At 44.7% G+C, this 21,338-nt stretch overlaps 1 protein-coding gene across 1 annotated transcript in view; it reads right to left on the bottom strand.

The window, feature by feature from the left end:
* The window catches only part of HEPHL1 (hephaestin like 1), a 52,610-nt gene that overhangs the window by 9,422 nt on the left and 21,850 nt on the right, over window positions 1-21,338 (bottom strand). Inside the window, exons 6-14 of the mRNA XM_032219714.1 lie at window positions 20,055-20,220; window positions 17,056-17,195; window positions 15,397-15,528; window positions 14,970-15,181; window positions 13,804-13,954; window positions 12,494-12,706; window positions 11,919-12,132; window positions 8,262-8,401; window positions 4,872-5,003 (exon numbers count right to left, since the gene is read on the bottom strand). Of these exons, the coding sequence (XP_032075605.1) occupies window positions 4,872-5,003; window positions 8,262-8,401; window positions 11,919-12,132; window positions 12,494-12,706; window positions 13,804-13,954; window positions 14,970-15,181; window positions 15,397-15,528; window positions 17,056-17,195; window positions 20,055-20,220 (1,500 nt within the window). The remainder of the gene's footprint in view (window positions 1-4,871; window positions 5,004-8,261; window positions 8,402-11,918; window positions 12,133-12,493; window positions 12,707-13,803; window positions 13,955-14,969; window positions 15,182-15,396; window positions 15,529-17,055; window positions 17,196-20,054; window positions 20,221-21,338) is intronic.

The following is a 21,338-nucleotide window of genomic DNA, read 5'->3' as shown; positions in this document are numbered from 1 at the left end:
ACTAAAACTGTAAATAATCCTTGAATTACAACCTTTCATTTAGTAACCAAAGTCACAATGGCGCTGAAAAAGTGACTTATGACCACTCTACATAAGGTGGGCTAAAAGGCCCAATTATGATCCATAGTTCTACAGGTCATGTTTAATATCAAAGACTCTGATTAAAGTTAAGGTTTTGCACCACTAAGCAGAAAACAATTGCTGACAGTTGCTGAAGGAGCAATATATATTTTTACACGTCCGGGAACAAGTCGACCCAGACAGGGAGTTTCCTGTCATCTTGCAAGATGTGTCCTGTTTATGACACCCATGATCTATAAGGTGCTGACCATGTATATTTTAATTGTTGGCCATCTGGCATAGACAGTTTTTGGTTCCTCTCATTGCCTTATATGCTTAAACACTGCCTCTATAGATGATGACGTAAAGTGAACTATAAATGTATGGCTCTAAGAACCCTTCGGGGTTCAAACTTATGATGCTTGATTTGGCATGTTTGAACCTGCGCATTCAATAAACTTTCCTATATTGCATCGCTTGGCTTCATTGTCTCTTAATTCTACTACATTTTCTGGCACCCTTCAGATGGGACACAGAAGCTAAGGCAATATTTTGCTGAGGGCCACTTTGCCCCGTTGGGGTGGGGGGCTGCTGCTCCTTGCCTTCCAGGCGCCACGGGCCGTCTTTTGCCCCGGAAGCTGGTAACAGCAGTCCAGCCACACCAAGGGGGACACGCATTGTGAGCCCAAGAACCCTGCAAACTTAGGAAAGGAGCTGTGGTGTTTCCTGGCCAGGATCCGTGGGGAGAAGACGTCTCAGGCGAGTATCTTGATAATTGTATTGTACCTATCTCGTTTGAAGATAGAAGAGGGGGCTTGATCACCCCCCTGGACTCGGGACGGCGTTCCTAATGAAGTCCGTATAGGTTGTGTGGGTGGTTAAACCAGCGCAGTTCCTGCAGGTGGCCATTGAGTTCCGGCTTCTGGGGCCTCAGGTCGCTGGTAGTGTGTTAGGAATGGGTGGGGGTAGCAGCATACCCAGCACACCGCTGGACTGCATGATAAAAGGATTTGACTCATATTTTAATCACACTGAATATAGAGTCCCTTACCCAAAATTGACCAAGGATAGGCTTATTTACTTGTGTCAGAATCAGTGGCCACATATGGGGGTAGGATGGCCAATGGGAGGAACATTTCAGAACCAAATAATAGATGATTTAACTTCGTTAATTGCTGCAAACGAAGAACGCTATCCTAATCAGTTTCCATATATAGATCAGTGGGGAGACGCTGTTGCAGGACAGGCTGATGAATTATTACAGTGTCAAGCTGAAATGGTTCGCCTGTGTGTGGTGAGACCGAAGGAAAAGGGGAAGTTGAGGTCAGCTCCCAGACGTACCATAAAAATAGCAGCTTCAGAGACAAAAGAGTTAGAGAAGAAAAGGATTTTTGCCCAGGATGAAGAGGAACTCTTTAGGCCTCCCCCTCCCTATGCCTCAGCACCTGTAGGCATTGTTGTGCCCCAGGCTATGGGAGCTGCTGCTGTAGCGGACAGTGGAGATAAGGACAGTGCTGTGGGGATAGGGGATCCCCAGGCAACAGGAGGGGTAGTGAGGAGAAAAGAGCCCAAGGAGGGTGGTTTAGGGGCTACAGGAATTAGGAGAGAAGGGCCAGTGACTAGACGATTGGGGGTGGAAAGGGCGAAAGCCGAGAAAGAGGAAAGTACGTTGTTAGAAGAAAAGGAAGGACTCTTTCCATTAAGGGTATCGGAACAACAGGTGGGAGTGGATGCCCAGGGGGATCCTGAATACCGCCCTTGTTTTCAATATATCCCCTTTTCAACCACGGATCTATTGAATTGGCGGAAGCATTTTGGTCCGTTGTCCGTGAAGCCCACGGAAATGACGGATTTGTTTCAAACCATTATGCATAGTCATAACCCCAATTGGCGAGATATACAACAGCTGTTAACAACGTTGCTAACAGCGGAAGAGAGAGAGAAATGCAAAGCAGGAATGCGGGAGGTTTTTAGAGAACGATACCATACGGAAGCAGATAGGGCTCAGAAACTTTTGGAAGAGGCACCGGAACGGGATCCTGGATGGGATCCCAAAGTAGCCGGTGACCTGGCAAAAATACAAACGTATCAAACTTTGATAGTGGCAGCTCTCAAGAAAGCAGGGAAGCCCCCTGTGAATTTGTCTAAGCCCTCGTTGGTTATGCAGGGAGCGGATGAGAGTCCAGAGGCATTCCTTCAGAGGTTGATTGAGGCTTATGAGTTGTACACTCAAATGGACCCGAGGGCTCCAGAGAATGTAAGGATGTTGAATGAAAGATTTATTGCGCAAAGTGCATTGGACATTCGTAAGAAATTGCAAAGGTTAGAGGGAGCATTGGGAAAGAACACCACTGAATTGGTGGAGGTGGCTAGAAAAGTGTATGTTAATAGAGATAAGGTTGAGAAAAAGGACAAAGATGACCGTATGCATAAGAAGACAGAATTGTTGGCGTTGGCCTTACAGGGAGGAAGGGCAGGCTTAGGGCCAAATCAATGTGCCCATTGTGGATCTGAAGGTCATTGGCAGAGAGAGTGTCCAAAGAGGTTAGCTCTCAGGGGACGTGGAGTGTTTAGAGGTCTGCCCGGGCGACGCCCGCTGGGCCGCAATATGGCAGGTCGGGGAATGACTGGGCGAGGGATGGTGACAGGCCAAGGGGGGCCACCCAGACCTCCAGGTCGTGGATGGGGGTCGCAACCGACTCAGGGTCCAAAAGGAAGAGGGTTTAATGCTCAAGTAGGTGCAGGAGTAGAGGGTATTGGACTAGCCGGAGTTGGTTGGTCAGATTGACGGGGACCTGGCTTGGAGCAGACTCCCCCCGAGCCAATGGTTACTCTGAATATTGGGGGTCAACAGACTACCTTTTTAGTAGACACAGGGGCTGGACGGTCGGTGATAAACAACCCAATAACTACCCCTGGTCCATACCAGATTCAAGTACAAGGAGTATCTGGACAAGTTGTAGGACGTCAAGTCTTAAAACCAGTCACCTGTACTTTTAAGGGGTCCGAAATTCAACATGAGTTCCTGTATATACCTGAATGTCCTGTCCCATTGTTAGGAAGGGATTTGTTGAGCAAGCTGGGAGCTACTATTTCCTTTGATGAGGGAAAGCAGTATCTCACTGTTAGCCACCGGCCGGATGAAATGTGGAGGTTGATGGTGGTTAGGACTTCTGAGGAAGAATGTTTGGACGTATGGAGGGAATTTGATGTACCAGGACTATGGGCTGAGGATAACCCTCCGGGGTTTGCAGCACATCACCCCCCTATTATTGTGGAATTGAAGCCCCTGGCAACTCCTGTTCACATTGGGCAACAACGACCCTATCGGAGGGAAGCCATCCTATCCATATACGACTGTATTCTAACATACTTAGGAAGAATCTAGGTATGTCAAATAAGTCATATCAAAATGTGGGGGCTGAGTAATGTTAGCTGGTGAAGACCAGATACTATAGTCAGGATTCCAGGATCCTAGGCAAATCAAATCTCCAACATGAACTGATCCATTTCTTACGAAGCAATTTCTTCCTACCAGATTAGTGGACAAGGTCCATACAATCCCAGTAAACTCTTTCCTTGTTGTAATATTACCAGCATAGGAAAGATTGTTATATATTACAGGATCAGCTTCCATGGCTTCCCATGGCCACTGCTCTCCCATGTTAGTTCCTCCACAAACAAAGCAATTTTTAACAGTCAAGGTTTTAGCCACCTGTTCGGCCATTTCTATAAATAAATTATTTGCCTTGGTACTTATGGGTAACGGCTGTTCTAGTTTCTGGAGGGTATCGTACACGGACCATCCCAAGGTTTTTATTTCTCCATCTTTAACTTTCTCCACCTTGATGGTTAAGTACGTCTCTGGGTCCAATCCCGTGCCATCAATCCCAAAGCCATATGTTATTATGGATGGGATGTTACGTGATACTTCTATCTGTATCATATTCCCGGCCCCTCTACGGAAGGAAGTTATATAGGAGCACCCCTTATAACCGCCTCCTGTATAGTCACAAACACACTCCCATCCAGTACATTGTACAGTAGCTCCACAAGGTAACCACTGGTTAGGATTGCCATAATCCCAACCATTGAATTTTAAACCTCCCAAAGCATCTGCACGGCCTGGTTTTTTTTGCAAAAAAAGTGGCTGTTTTTCACAAAAAAATGGGCCATTTTTTGCTCATTTTTGCCCTCACCAGCCCCCAGGAGCACTTTGCAGGCCACTCAAACTCTCTGCATGCCCTGTTTTTTCACATTGAGTTTGGAGTTTGGAGTTTGGCTGTCCGGAAGGCCCGAAGGGTGGAGAGGGTCCGAATCTCCACGGGGAGCTCGTTCCAAAGGGCCGGAGAAGCCACAAAGAAGGCCCTCCTCCGAGTAGTCGCCAGCCGACATTGGCCGGCAGATGGAATACGGAGGAGGCCTAATCTGTGGAATCGAATGGGTCTGTGGGAGGTAATCGGCAGAAGGCGGTCTCTCAAGTACCCAGGTCCAATACCATGTAGGGCTTTATAAGTAATAACTAGCAATAGGTAGCCAGTGCAGCTCGCGGAGGATAGATGTAACGTGGGTATACCGGGGTGCACCCACAATCGCTCGCGCGGCTGCATTCTGGACAGTTGGAGTCTCCGAACACTCTTCAAGGGCTGCCCCATTGAAAAAACCTCTAGAAAGAAAGCAATGGGAAACCCTTTCCATTTTGGGTCTAAAGCAACTAGAAAACTATGAAGTCATCAGGAATCAAATCCAACTCATAGGACTTGCGTGAAAGTCGGCAGGATTGTATCTCCTGTACTGATCCACTACTGTACCTGGCATGGTAACCTGAGTTTTTGTTCCAGCATCTTCTTGTACTCCATGAGCTGATATTGAGTAGGGCCTACTGGCTTTGTTCTTAAACATAATTACTACCAAGTCACCAACTTCAGCATGAATGAAAGGCCCTAAGCGGGGGGAAAACACACCAATGAGTACTTTATTTTTATTTTTGAGACATATGCTACTAGCTGAATACCCGTTCTTGCCTACGAAACTATGTGATCGGGTTTGATAAATTGACATTTAAAGCTTGAAAATCAGCATCAGAGTGTGTTAATATAAGGCAACTGGCAGTTGGAATAGAGTTCTTTTCAGGTGGGGAGGGGGAGTAGACTGTCTAAACTCCCAGCCTCCAGGCCAGTGGTGGGTTTTGGATCCCATTGCAACTGGTACAGTGCAATGGGGCCCGGCTTCCCCCACATGTACCTGCGCAGTGTGCACATGCATCCTTACCTGCACAATGCCTCTGCGATGCCTCCGCGATGCTCCAGCTCGGCAGAGTGTCGCGCAGGCACTGTACACTCCGTGCGCATGCGCAGAAGTGCCGAAGAGCTCAAATACAGGTAAAGAGCTCGGGAGGGCGGGTGGGCCCTCCGGAGCACTGTACCGGAATGGTGCTGGGCTCCCAGCAGGCACCAATAAACCCATACCGGGGCATACCACCTGCAACCCACCACTGCTGCAGGCCGAAGGAGTCATGTGCTGGTCATGCCCATGCCCGGTGTAGTGAAGGGGTAGTATCAGAATGTGTTGATGTAAGGCAACTGGCAGTTGGAACAGAGTTCCTTTCTGATGGGGAAGGGGAGTAATTCCTTAGCATCAATGCCTGTTAATATAATACTGTATAAAAAATACTGATGATATGATAGATAGATAGATGATTGATTGATAGATAGATAGATAGATAGATAGATAGATAGATAGATAGATAGATAGATAGACCGATCTAGGGAATCTAAAGAATGAGCATGAAATTAATTAAACAATGATAAAAACAATTCATAGATCAATACCCTGTTCTATTGTTGTTGTTTTAGCTCATAAATTGTTAAAATAGAAGCTATTCTTACTTGACTGTAAATGTTAGGCTACAAAATAGATCCCTCACTTCAAATGGCTGGCTCTGGATCACGATACTTAATATTAATAACACATTTTAAACAATGAAACACTACTTTAAAAATCAACATTCCCAGCCTGATTTGTCACATTTTTTCTTTGTAAAATAGTGTTGATGTGCTACTCCATCTCCTGGCGAGAAGCATACATTGCAAACTGTCTATGCAGATTCTCAGTCATCCAGGTCATGGTTGTCCCAAAGGAGTTTTTCTTTTAATTTATTGATTTGTTTGCTTGTTTATATATTTAGCCTGCTTATATAGCACCCTACCTCACTAAAAGCAATTCTGGGCACATATAACGATCAAATAAAACCAGAGATTCATAAAAACAATCATCTTAACGATATAAGAATCATTATTACAAAAGAAATATTGTAAAAAATATATATAGTAAAATATACAAAGCACACTGGGAAAGCAAAATATTAACCACAGTGGAACCATTTCTTAATGTCTCTGGTTCAGACAGTGACATAACCTGGTCTTAAGGGACTTCTAAGATCATAACAGGGACAGAGCTAATCTCAAGGGGGAGGATGTCCCATAAGGCACATGCCACAATGAGAAGGCCTATCTCCTTGGGTCATCCCAGGCAGATGGTGGCAATGTGCTTTTCTCACCAGATGGAATGGAATGATGTCATCAGAGACCATCGGTCCTTCGGATAAGTGAAGGAAAGGCTTATTAATGGATAGGTTCAGCAAGAGAAGACTGAAAGAAGACTTGATGTCTTCCAATACATGAAGGGTTGTCACAGGGAAGAAGATATGGATTTATTTTCTATAGCGCCTGAGTATAGAACAAGGATGGTGAAAAAAGTAAGGTTCTACATTTAGGCAAGGAAAACCAAATGCACAGGTACAGGATAGGTGGTACCTGGCTCCATAGTAGTAACTAGGAGAGGGATCTTGAGTCCTAGTGGCCAATTAAATATTAAATATGAGCCAGAAGTGTGCAGCAGCCACCAAAAAAGCCAACAGAGTCCTAGGCTACATTAACAGAGGTTTAGAATCAAGCTCACATTAAAGTATTAGTGCTGTACCACTTAATGTCTTGGTAAGGCCACATTTGGAATATTGCAACTGATTTTCGTTGTCACAATATAAAAAAGATGTGGAGACTCTAGAAAGAGTGCAGAGAAGAGCAACAAAGAGGATTAAGTGACTGGAGGCTAAAACATATGAAGAATGGTTGCAAGAACTGGGTATGTCTAGTTTAATGAAAAGAAGGACTGGGGAGACATGATAGCAGTGTTCCAATATCTCAGGGGTTGCCACAAAGAAGAGGGAGTCAAACTATTCTCCAAAGCACCTGAGGGTAGAACAAGAAGCAATGGGTGGAAACTAATCAAGGAGAAAAGCTACCTAGAATGAAGGAGAAATTTCCGGACAATTAATCAATGGGTAGAAGTTCTACAGAGGGAGGGGAAAAAAATCCTGAACGTAAGAGCTACTAAGCAGAAGAACATCTTATCTCCTGAAATCATGGAAGCTCCATTACTAGAGCTTTTGAAGCACAGGTTGGCTCATCCTTGTTCTGGGAGGGTTCTGAGGACCAATAAAGTCCAAAGTCCTTTCCAATCTTATGATTCTGTAAGAATTGGATTGCAGCGATGATTTTTATTTTGTGGAAACAAATGGGACACTGAACAATGGACACAACGATGGGAAATATTGCTCTAGAAATAGGAGGTCTAAAGCAAAACAGAACGAAAATGGAAGCTATCCAGGAGTGGGCTTCAAAAATTTCAGCAATAGGTTCTCTGCCCGGTTGCTGGGTGGGCGTGGTCATGGTGGGTGTGGCCTATGTTGGCTGCACCATAGTGAGGGGTGGCGTTTTCACCTTCCCCAAGCTCTGGAGGCTTTCCTTGAGCCTCTGGGAGGGTGAAAACTACTTCACCCAGGCTCCGGCCCTCTGGAGGCCCTTTCCCTCTCCCCAAGACTCCTGTGGGGTGGGAGTGGTTGGGCAGGGTGGGGCGGAGCCAGCCAAGGGCGGGATTTGGAGGTTCTCCAGACCAGTCATAACGTTAGCTACAGGTTCTCCGAACCCGGGTGCCCACCCCTGAAGCTATCTCAATGGAGGTCTGAAAGAATTTGTCTCAACCATTTCTTATCCTTTTAGATGTTACACACCTAAGCACATATCCCAAGGAATAAATTCAACTTGAAATCAGTAGTTCCCCTTTGCAAGAAAAACGCTTTTGCAATTGTTTTAAAACTCACGTGTCCCAAATATGCCTCATGGTTTATCCAAGTTCCTCACCTAGAATTTGCAGATGTTGCTCTTTTAAGATCCTTTTCTTGTGCTCCATAAATTTTCCGTCGATGTATTCTCTATAAACCGCTTTCTTGTACTTCGAACCTATCGTATCTTCACCTTGGCTCACAAATATATGTCCGTAACTTGAAAAATAAGTAAAATTATAACAATACTCATAAGTCTATATAATAATTACTCATTTGTATACATCCACAGTCAAGAATTCCTGGAAACATGAAATCACAGATCAAGTTACTGAAAATGACGGAGTGAAAATTTTTATTTTAAAATTCAGAATGATTATTTACTTACTGTATAACCGTTTTTCATACTTACGACCATTGCAGTATCCCCATGGTCACGTGATCAAAATTTAGATGGTTGGCAACCGACTCATGTTAGGAATATAATCTAACGGTTGGGTTGGCAATCTATAAATCATAGAGCAATGCTATACCTGTTTCTTTAAATCATACTGTAAAATGTGATTGGTTGCTGTTTTCCTCAATCGGCCATAAGAGGGAGCCAGAATGACTGTTAGCTCTCTGTTCGTTAGATGCTGGCTGATCTGATCTGAGTGCCGTGAGCTATTGTAAGTTTTGCAACTGCTAGCAAACTTTGTGTACCGAACTGATTATATGATACTGGACTGTTATTTGGATTATCCCTTAACTGAAAGACGTTGATGACTGACTGTCTTATCTGTGTATGACTTGGACTGTTTGATGGACTCTGATACCTCTATTTCCACGAAAGTAAAAGCCTATTTAAACTGCAGTGTCTCTGTATGCTGGTTTGTGTGTTCCCCAACACAACTCTCACAACGCTTCGCTGAACGTACTCGCTCTCCCAACGGGGAGCTTACCTAACAACTCATTTTTATGATGGTTACAGTGTCCCAGAATCACGTGATCACCTTTTGCAACCTCCTGACGAGCAAACTCAATGGGAAAGCCAGATTCCCTCAACAACTGTACGTCTAACGTAACAACTGCAACGATTCACTTAACAACCGTGGCACAAAGGGACGTAAAATGGGGCAACACTCACTTAACAAATGTCTCACTTAGCAACAGAAATTTTGGGCTTAGTTGTGGTGGTAAGTCAAGGACTACCTTGACTATTTCCGAATAAAAGACGACTTTACTTCTCAGTTAACATGCATAGCTTTGACAACAAGATGTCTTAAAAGAAATGGGTATGTCAATCAAACAACTATATTTTCTCCTTAGTTTTTACTGGGGATTAGTTATGATTAAATAGATTGGGGGCAAGATTTTATTAAACTCAACTATAAGGTTATAAATCCTGTTTTTGATGCAAAGCTTCTTTCCCAGATGGCTCAAGCTGGTTTACACTGACCTATTTTGAAAGTGCTTCAAGCTGCTAGGTTTAATTCCTTTTTTTCTCAAGGTTTTTTTAAAATAAATATATCAAATCAATGCATGAACAATGTTGCGCCTAAGTGTCATACATTCCAATATAAATAAAACTACTAAAGTTAATCATAATTATTACAGTCATTCAACTTATGTATTTCTAATAATAATACACATTTATAATAGGTTGAAATCTATCACTGTTCAATTATTCCATGTTTTCTTTTGTCATTACTTCCATTTTTTTATATAAAAATGTATAAACTGGTATTCCTCCTTCTCTTAGTTCTATACTTATTCTAGTTTTTACTCATGTCACCCTTTATTTTGGGGGGAGGTCTCATTATTTTTGAGGTGCAGGAGGTGGCGAGCATGGTCACCTCATGCCTGCTGCTGTGTTGCAATATTTTTGGAGAGGGCTTATTTTTTGGGGGGGGTTATTTTAGCACATGTGCTCAAAAGTCCGATTGGGCTTATTATCCTGGGAGGTCTTATTTTCGGGGAAATGGGATTCTTAAAAAAAAGAAAAGAGAGGAAGAGAGAGAGAAAAGGAAAAGCAAATCAGAACAACAACAAAAAAGAGAGATCATCCATCCATTGCAGTGGTGGGTTCCGGATCCTGTTACAACTAGTACTGTGCAATGGGGCGTCGCGGCCACCACATGAACGCGCGCAGCACACAGATAGTGTCCACAGCACATGCATGCATCCTTACCTCCTGTGATGCCTCCGTGACGCTCCAGCTGCTCGGCAGAGCATCGCGCAGGCGCCGTACACTGTGCATGCGTGTACAGATAGCTCGTTTCCTACAAATACAGGTAAGGAACGAGGGCAGGTGGGTGGGCCCTCAAGAGCACTGTACCAGAACGGTACCCGGTGCTCCCGGCAGGCACCGGTATGCCCATACTGTGGCATACCGCCTGCAACCCACCATTGATTCATTGTCTCTTGCCTGCTTTGATACGCGGGGTTTAATTTCTAAAGAGGCAAGTGATAGGGATCAGATCAGGAAGCCATGCCTTCTGACCTGGATGCAGAACATAACCTGATAAGTTCTTGGTGCTCTCTGAGCTTGGTTGTTTTCTTACAGGTGCTTCATTACCCAACTAGACAGCACCATCAGTGAGCTACGAACTTTCTCTTCTATTGAACATAGAATATAGAATCATAGGGCTGGAAGGGACCATGGAAGTCTTCTAGTCCAAGAGTCCCCAACCCTTGGTCCATGGCATGCCACAAAATGGGCTGTGCAAATAAGCAAAGCCCCGTCTAAGGGATGTAGGGAGCATGCAAAACTACCGTATTTTTCAGAGTATAAGATGCAACCTTTTCCCCTCAAAAAAGAGTCTGAAAATCTGGGTGAGTCTTATACACAGAATACAGCATTTTTTGCCTCTCGAAATCCCGCCCCCTTTAAGAGGCCTCTCAGAGTGCTCCTGGGAGCCGGGGAGGGCAAAAATGAGTGAAAAACGGGCCGTTTTTAGCGCAATTTTGCTCCCCCCCAAAGCCCCCGGGAGTACTCTATAAGCCTCCTAAAGGCTATGCATGGCCTTTTTTTGACAAAAAACGGGCCTGTTTTTGAAAAAAATGGGCCATTTTTGGGAGGTCTGCAGAGCGCAAAACCTTTTTTTTTAATTTTCCTCTTCAAAATCTTGGTGCATCTTATACTCTGAAAAATACGGTATGTACCCTCCAGTCCATGGAAAAAACCTCTCTCCATGGAACTGGTTCCTGGTGCCCATCAGGTTGGGGGCCGCTGCTCTAGTCCAACCCTCTTCTCAAGGCGGAAGATCTTATACTATCCCGGTCTAATGGTTGTCCAGTCTGCTTTTGAAAACCTCCAATGATAGCACACCCACAACTCCAGAAGGCAAGCTGTTCCTTTGACTAACTGTTCACCCTGTTGGTAGATAAACTATTAGTAGAACATAGTCGGTCCACTCCTGCGAGTCCCTTGGACTGCCAGGAGATCCAACCGGTCAGTCCTAGAGGAGATCAACCCTGACTGCTCTTTAGAAGGCCAGATCCTGAAGAGGAAACTCAAATACTTTGGCCACCTAATGAGAAGGAAGGACTCCCTGGAGAAGGGCCTAATGCTGGGAAAGAGTGAGGGCAAACGAAGGTGATGGCAGAGAATGAGGTGGCTGGATGGAGTCACCAAAGCAGTAGGCACGAGCTTAAATGGACTGCAGAGGATGGTAGAGGACAGGAAGGCCTGGAGGAACGTTGTCGCGATGGTCGGACATGACTTCGCAACTAACAACAACAAGTCTCTCCATACCTTTCTTTTTTACCCATTCCTTCCATCTTCTTCTCAGCCCAGGTCTTATTAGGGGCATAATCCCATTCCACCTCTTCTGCAGCCACATAGAAGGTCCTCACTGTTCCATAGAGTCTGCCATCAGGGGAGCTCTTGCCACAGGATTTAACATTATACCATTGCTTCATCCCGCCAGTGAAGTGATCAAATGTCCTACAAGCCACTTGGAAAGTCCCTGAAAGGAAATGGATTGTGGGGGGGGAAAGGGTTAAGCATGAAAAATGGCCAGGTTTTGTGCTAAAAACGAATAGGTCCTTTAATTTAAAAAAAAAATGTTTTATTTTGGAGAAGAGAAAAAAGATTTACTGGGAAAAAATAGAGATAAATAAAACCAGAATTGGAACCAGTTGTCTACTTGAATTTACAATCATAGGTGTCAAAAGAAACTGGAACCCGTAAGGTGAATTATACAAAAAGTTAATTACTCAGAAGTCTGCATAATTTGCATCCTGCCATCATGTTAAACTGGCACAGGGAGAGATTCGCTTTGGTGGCAAGTCAAAGGATGGTGCTGAGAGCCCCTTTCTAAGGTTTACCTGTTTGATCTGGCTGCATCAATGCTGTAGTGGTAACATGGGGGATCAAAGGGAGGCTGTCCCTTATTGTGCCTCCCAAATGGATGGTGTTCCCTTGGAAATGAACGCCGTGAACATCTGTACTGCCGCCTAGTCCAAGCATATGCCAAGAAACAAGGTCACCTTTGCACATGTCGAGGCCAGGCAAGGTACCAAACAGGTAGCCATTGACTGCTGAAAAGAGGAAAAGAAAATTACAATACAATACAATACAATACAATACAATACAATACAATACAATACAATACAATACAATACAATACAATACAATAGCAGAGTTGGAAGGGACCTTGGAGGTCTTCTAGTCCAACCCCCTGCCTAGGCAGGAAACCCTATACCATTTCAGACAAATAGTTATCCAATATCTTCTTAAAGACTTCCAGTGTTGGGGCATTCACAACTTCTGGAGGCAAGCGGTTCCACTGATTAATTGTTCTAACTGTCAGGAAATTTCTCCTCAGTTCTAAGTTGCTTCTCTCCTTGATTAGTTTCCACCCATTGCTTCTTGTTCTGCCCTCAGGTGCCTTGGAGAATAGTTTGACTCCCTCTTCTTTGTGGCAACCCCTGATTGCAGGAAGGCAGATTCAAATCAAATCGAATCAAACCTTTACTGCCAATGCACTACATATGTTCAATGAGATTGAATGAGCCTCCCTTGGTGCATACCCAGTGGTGGGATTCAGCCAGTTCGCACCTATTCGGGAGAACCGGTTGCTAATTTTCTAAGCAGTTCAGAGAAGCAGTTGTTGGAAGAAATCTCATTTTTGTCCCCCCCACCCCGCCACTTTACAGAGCTAATCCTGTAAGGAAAGCAGGAAGGAAACGTTCTTTTGTTGTTTCTAGCCTAATCTTTATTGCCCTGCTTACAGAAACTGCCTCTCTGGTTAACCCTCTTACATTGTAACAGATAAGGCGAAGCGCCCATCGACCTGAGTGACGTTGAGTTGGCCACACCCACCCAGTCACATGACCACTGAGCTACACCTACTCAGCAGAGAACAGGTTGTTAAATTATTTGAATCTCACCACTGTGCGCACACACACACACCCACACACACACGAAAACACAGAATACATATCAATAACTCAATAACTTCTTCTTGGCATTCCTTCTTGGCATTCCTATGAAGAAAATTACCCCAGGATGATTGGCAAACAGTAGCATCACTTCCTATACAGCCCTATGCTTATTTCACAACCTATGTTGTGCCTCATGTGCCTCATGTTGAAAACCTCCCTTGCCTAACTTCCCAAATGTATATTTTTCATACCATGCATTCTGTTGGACTCCTGAAAATCTTTATCCTTCTTATCAACCGTCGAGGGATCGCCAGTGAAAGCCTCGATGTTTAGGTCGAAGTAAAAACTCAGATTCTCATCGAAGATAGTGAAGAGAAGATAGAATTCTTTGTCTACTCCTTTCTGTAGCCAAAACATAAATGATGTTCGTTAAAACTGCAAATGTTCAGCCTGCAGATTAAATAGAAAACCAGAAAGAAATTTCAATCAGCTTCCTATGTCAGCGTTCCAAGTATCATGTAGAATTAAATCAGAGTCCAAGGCAAAACGATCCTTAAAGTTCCAATTTAATAAATCAAACATCTTAGCACATCTGTGGAATCCCAATTCTGGAAGTTACATCAGATTCCCACCCAGTTGAAAATTAATGATCTTGTCCCCACACCCACAAATCCATCACATGGTCCAATCTTCTTCTTCCACGCTGGCATCTCCACCCAGCTGCTTCCGGTCAGGTGCAGAGGTGCGGAGACAAAAGATGACCTTGGCTACTAGAAAAGAATGACAACAACACATTCCACCATTCTACTCCTTTCTGTTCCCCGCTCCCAACTACTACACTAATGAAACAGCATAATGAAATAAGAGAGAATGTGGCAGGCCAAAGATCCTAAAAGGGATATAACTGCAGGCCTGACATCCTGATTATTTCCTCTTTACATGCAGATAGGGCATTTTGGCTACTATCTAAGACAGTGGTGGTTAACCTCTTTGTCATCGCGTGCCGAAAGCATGCCCACACCCATAATGCAATGTGTGCATGACACACACACCCCCATGCATATGCATGTGACCCCCCCTCCCCTCCATTATTTGCTTCCAGGTTGGTGCAGGAGGCTTTCCAGTCCCAAAACGCCCCCCCGTACCCCATTTTGGCCCTGGAAGGCCTCTTGCATCAACCTGGAAGCCAAAACAAGACCTTGGGCCCCCCAAAATGCAATGCGAGTGCTTCCCATGCATGCATCCCACCCACCCCATGCATGGTGTGCGCGTTCCACGCATGCCCTCTCGCCACATGCATGGCAGCAACCCGAAGACCAGCTGGCCAGCAGGAAGCTTTGCATTTCGATATGTGCAACAATCATCCTTTCATTTCACCCATGTGGTCAACCATTCCGGATATTATCAAGCTTTGTACCTGGCTTCCATTGGATTTCAGAGTATCCTTCTTACAAATGATAAGAGGTCCCACCAGACCAGACTGAGTATCCATCCTTGGATCAGTTGCTGAATAATAAAGGTACGTGAGGCATGCTGGATCATTGGGTGTAGGCCCAACGCTTTCAGGAACTCTCCATTCATACTTAAAGGTGTCATAAGGTTTAACAAAAGCTCCCGGCTTTGGATATCCTTAAAAGAAAGAAGTCAAAAAAAAGTTCTCTCTCTGAGCACACTGAGAATATACACTGCTGAACAAAACTCCGCACTTTCAACAGGAGGAGCATCCGGCCACTAAACACTCTGCTAGCTCTATTAACTCCATTCAGTTGCCCAGACTCCACCCGCAAGGGATTATGGGGTTGTTAAAAGACGATGATGATGATGATGAACATCGACTCACTTACCGTCAGCATAAGGGAATCCTTCCGATGACTTATCGAAAGCTACGCCGTGGGGCATCATGCTATGGTTCTTGTCTCCTCTATTGAGAAAAGTAACCAAGATGGTATCACCAACTTCAGCTTTGATAACTGGGCCTTGAAATTAGAGGTGAAGGAATGAATTGTTTAAAAAGGATTGGTTGAAAGCGTCATCTTATCTCTACACTGGAAAATGTCCCTGCTTCCTTCAGCCTCCGCCCATTCATCCTTGTGACTCTCACTCTCTACAATATTTTCTAAGAAATCACTTTACAAGCTCCCTTTCTCCGTGTAATCAGATATTTTAACAGATTAACGGAGTTGGAAGGGACCTTGTAGGTCATCCCTCCGTTAATGCAATTTAGGATTGCATTGGCTTTTTTGGTTGCCACTGCCGCCAAATTGTACTCCCAAATTATATTCTCAAATTGTACTCTCAGCCCATTTTATTATCTTTTTTTTGCCATCGTTGTTAAGTAAGTCACTGCAGTTATTAAGTGAATATGACTTCCTCCTTTAACTTTGCTTGTGGGAAGCCAGCTCGGAAGATTACAAATGGCGGCCCCAGATGAAGAGTTCAACTGTCATAAACACATGCCAGTTGCCAAATGCCAAAAGTTTTGTTGTGATGGTCGTAAGTGTGAAAAATGGCCATAAGTCTCCTTTTTTCAGCGCAGTGGGTGGTACTGAGCGGTCACTAAACAAATGATTGTAAGTCGAGGACTACCTGTATCCAGTTTAGTCACATCTCCCAATTTATGGCTAAATGTCTGTGGAGAGGTGGAGGAGGAGGAGGAGGAGGAGGAGAAGAAGAAGAGGAGGAAGAGGAGGAAAAGGAAGAAGAGGAGGAGGAGAAGGAGGAGGAGGAGAAGAAGAGGAGAAGGAAGAAGAGGAGGAGGAGGAAGAGGAGGAGGAGAAGAGGAGGAAGAGAAGGAGGAGGAGAAGAGGAGGAGGAGAAAAAGGAAGAGGAGGAGGAGGAGAAGAAGAAGAAGAAGAAGAGGAGGAGGAAAAGGAAGAAGAGAAGGAGGAGGAAGAAGGGGAGAAGGAGAGGAGGAGGAAAAGGAAAAAGAGGAGGAAGAGAAGGAGGAGGAGGAGGAGGAGGAGAGGAGGAGAAAAAGGAAGAGGAGGAAGAGGAGGAGGAGGAGGAGGAGGAGAGGAGGAGAAAAAGGAAGAAGAGGGGAGGGGGAAGGAGGAGAACAAAAAGAGGAGGAGGGGGAAAAGGAAAAAGAGGAGGAGGAAGAAGGAGAGGAGGAAGAGGAGGAGGAGGGGGGGAGCAGGAGGAGTTTCTTGGATGAGAAGCAAAACTTCTTCCTCAAGGAAAACCCATTCCGGCTGCCTTTTCAAAAAGCACCTTTGCGATAGACATAACCTAGTTTCGTTTTCATTCGCTGAAATGTTGTCTTCTAGGGTTTAAAGTTCCCTGCACAGAGAAAACTACATCTTAACAACACAATGCTATTAGGAAGCCCACCCCTGCAGTACGATGTGGCTGAGTTTTGATGTAGGCTTTATTTCAGCCTCATTGGCTAGGGTTTCATCACTGCTTGCTTGAGTTCAGAACAGCTCTTAATAGGTCCCGTCATCAGAGTGGGGTGTCTGACTCCCCGCCACACCACCACCACCAAAGTTTTCCCCACCTCATACCAAGTATGCCAAGATGAGCCTCAGAGGCAGGTCGCTTCTTTCTTCTGCTAAAGCTCCCATCGGTGTAGGCCACATACTGGACTTTCCAGTAGCACTCTCCAATTTGATCGTTTCCTTGTCTGAAGTAAGGAGCTGAGTCACTGTGAAAACATGACGTCTGAATGTCAGTGTTGTGCTGGCAGCAGAGTCAGACAGTGAGGAGGCTGGGGAGGAACATGGGCCAGTTCTGGGGATGGAGGGAAGCTCAGACGAGGGCTTTGTGTCAGAGGCAGAGAGGAGGTTATACAGCAGTGAGGCAGAAGAACAGCTGGAGCCTGTTCCCTGTGTGCGCATGCGTAGAGCTGCTGAAAGGCAAGAACAACTAAGAAAGCAGGATCGACTTAAGAGTAAAGCCGCACCTTGAAGGTGATTAGCCCCTCCCATAGGAAACAAAAGAGGAACGAATGAGGAGGGGACTTTTGCAGGGAACCATTCATTCATACAGTCCGGAAAGTTCTGTTTGTGATTATAAGGGACTCTGTGCCAAGTTTTGCTTTGCCCTGTGTTTGGAAACAAGTTTTCTGGCAGGGCTCTAAATGAGATAAGGTACGTGTGGATAAACATTCCTCTGAAAGACTGTTTGCTAAAGCCATGCTGACTGCGAATGAAAAGAATCCACAGTCGTGTAAATAAAAGGGGGTTTGTTGGGACCAAGACTTTGCTTCTTACTTTCTATGGAAGCCTGGGTCAGAACAGTCGGTTACAGTAAAGATTCCTGTGGATTTGTAATGCTGGGATATCTAATAGGGCAACCTTATTCATCTACCTGTGTAGGTGACTTGTAAACCAGATGATAAGCAGGGACAGAAGTTTAGGAAAACAAGAGTTTGCTCATTGTCAAATGTCTATGGACATTCTCAGTCATCCAGGTCATGGTTGTCCCAAAGGTGCTTTTTCAAGAGGGAACCAGTTTTTCTGATTTTTCCTGGAAGACGTTTCACTTCTCATCCAAGAAACTTCTTCACCTTCCTGGATGAGAAGCGAAACGTCTTTGAAGAAAAACCAAGAAGTCCGAAAAAGCACCTTTGAGATGTTTTCTCATTGTTACTTAATGAATTTCCATTCAAATCAATTTGTGATCTGAATCTGGAACTTCAGCCAAAAACTCTGGTGGCACAGTGGTTAGAATGCAGTATTGCAAGCTGACTCTGCTCGCTGCCAGGAGTTCGATCCTGACTGGCTCAAGGTTGACTCAGCTTTCCATTCTTCTGAGGTTGGTAAAATGAGGACCCTGAGATTGTTGGGGGCAATAGGCTGACTCTGTAAACTGGAATACTGCATCCAGTTTTGATCGCCACGATGTAGAAAAGGTGCGGAGACTCTGGAAAGAGTGCAGAGAAGAGCAACAAAGAGGATTAGGGGACTGGAGGCTAAAACATACGAAGAACAGTTGCAGGAACTGGGTATGTCTAATTTCATGAAAAGAAGGACCAGGGGGAGACATGATAGCAATCTTCCAATATCTCAGGGGTTGCCACAAAGAAGAGGAAGTCAAACTATTCTCCAAGGCACCTGAGGGTAGAACAAGAAGCAATGGGTGGAAACTAATCAAGGAGAGAAGCAACTTAAAACTGAGGAGAAATTTCCTGACAGTTAGAACAATTGATCAGTGGAACAACTTGCCTCCAGAAGTTGTGAATGCCCCAACACTGGAAGTCTTTAAGAAGATGTTGGATAGCCATTTGTCTGAAACGGTATAGGGTTTCCTGCCTAGGCAGGGGGTTGGACTAGAAGACCTCCAAGGTCCCTTCTAACTCTGCTATTGTATTGTATTGTATTGTATTGCTTAGAGAAGGCTGTAAAGCACTGAAGTGGCATATACGTCTAAGTGCTATTACTATTATATACAATATAATATACAAAATGCATAACCTGGTACACTTCTTCACTGACTCACAAACTAGGTTCTGAGTTGGCAGGAGACATTAAACCAAAATCATTTGATGCTAAACCTAATCAAAAAGTTCACATTATGAAAATACAGCTTGTCAGCTACCTGTTCTGACCCCCCTCCTTGCTTGTTCACAAACGACAGCCAGACAGAACTTCAAAGGAAATATCTTTATCAGTCCTGGCTCAAGCTGGCTGCGAGCCCCAAAATAAACATAGATAAAGTCTCTGGCAAAAAGTTACACAGCAAATGCAAAAACAAAACTCTTACAGCAAACCAGGTTTACAGAAAGCAAATCACTTATCCAAGTGCCTCTTTGAATCACGGAACTGAACTCACGACCAAACGAACGACGTACGACGTTGACTTCTGCCACTAAGGCGTGGCACCATCAGTCTTTTACCTGCAGGAGAAGACCCTAACGAGCAACAGCTGCTCATTATCCTGCATCCTGAAACAACTCACAGGTTTCTGCTGAGTCACAACAGCTACCTGTATTCTACCAACACAATTGTGTGGGACCAACGAGTTAATTTAAAAATTCCAGATTCTTATAAAGTAGTTTTGCAACTTTTGTTAATGGGCGGGGGAACACATTAACGTGGCACGACAAAACCGCGCTCGTCAAAATAGCGGTGATAAAATCGCGTTGCTAAAGCCGCGACGTCATCACCGCGCGTCATCACCGCCGCGACAACAGCGCGGCAACAGAAGGGCGCTTTAAAACGGCACCACGGCAGAAAGTCGATTTCAATTAAGGTAAGGGTTAGGATTAGGTTTAGGGGTTTGTTTTAGGGTTTGTTTTAGGGTTAGGTTTAGGGTTAGGTTTAGGGTTAGGTTTAGGGTACTGAGTGCTTGGGAATGCACGGATTTGCCCTCCGCGATTATGTCATCGCGGTAAGGTCGCATTTTTCCTTAGCGCTTTGAACGGCGCAAATTAGTCTTCACGCTTATGTCTCCGCGGATAAGGGCTTCGCGGATTTGTGGTGGAACCCACATTAATAGAAGAGGAAGGAAAAGGCTTGGGAATGAAGACATTAACACAATAAAAACCACACAGGAGGCTGACCTGTCAGTAGCATTTAAAGGTTGTCCAGTGAATGTATTAATACCCCCAGGTCCGTAATCCCAGAGAATTCTTTCAGCGGCAATAAAATATTTTCTTTTATGACCACTCCAGGCCCGAGTGATATTTTGACCACAAGACTTGATGTCATATAATCCTGACATACCAGCTGCAGGGCAAAAAATAAACAGGAGAAGCATTTAATCACTTTTGGTTTCATCCCACAAAAGATGACTTTATTCCAGATGCTTATTACATGCTCAATGTTATCAGTTACACTCCTGGGTCGCTGCAAATCAATTCATAAATGAACTGATTCAGAGGTGGCATTCAGCCGATTCGTATCGGTTCGCCCGAACTGGTAGTGGAAATCGTGGGTGGGCCTGCTCACCCGCCCCGGCTCTATGCCATCCTATTTAGGCACGTTTTTGAGGCCGGGTGCATGTGCGGAAGGCACATGCGCAAACAAAGCGCATGCACAGAAGGCAAGGTGTATACACGGAAGGTGCACATGTACCCGGCCAACCGGTGATAACGAAATGTGGCACCCACCCCTGAACTGACTCACATTTACCGTATGAATGGTTCTCAAAAATCCCCTTTTGCGACCTTCTGATGAACAAAGTCAATGGGAAAGCGAGATTATTTTAACAACTGTACTTATTTAACAGCTGTAGTGATTCACCTAACAACGGTGGCAAGGAAGGTCGTAAAATGGAGTAAAACTCACTTAACAAGTGTCTCACTTAGCAATTGTGTCAGAAGCTTTTTTTTTGAGCCTCTGGGAGGGCAAAAATGGCCTCCCTTGTGCTCCGGAAATCCTCCTGAGGCCGGAAATGGGCCCATTTTTGGACATCCAGTACTTCTGGTACACCTGTTTTTCACCCTCCCAGAGCCTCCACACCAGTGGTGGGTTTCAAAAATTGTTCGAACCTACTCTGTGGGTGTGGCCTCCTTTGTGGGAGTGGCTTGCCACCCATGTGACTGGATGGGAGTGGCTTGCCGCCCATGTGACCGGATATGAAGATGCCGACGACACTTGTCAGAACCACCTTAAATTACCTCACACACAGCACTGGCACGCATAAGAATATAATGTAAACTTGTTTTTTAAAAGGCATCTTTGGTTTGCGTTAAAACAACTTCAACACACGCAATGTTCTGATTGCACTACAAACGCAGTAGTCATCCTTACCTTTCACAGAGGCACTGAGTTTTATAAATATGAGCATGATAGTGTAGAATAATCATATCCAAGGACCAGTGGTGGGTTTCAAAAATTTTTGG

This window comes from Thamnophis elegans, chromosome 6 (assembly GCF_009769535.1).
Source record: "Thamnophis elegans isolate rThaEle1 chromosome 6, rThaEle1.pri, whole genome shotgun sequence".
NCBI lineage: Eukaryota > Metazoa > Chordata > Lepidosauria > Squamata > Colubridae > Thamnophis > Thamnophis elegans.
Note: the sequence above shows the minus strand (reverse complement) of the source record. Positions and strands in the feature narration are given on the sequence as shown.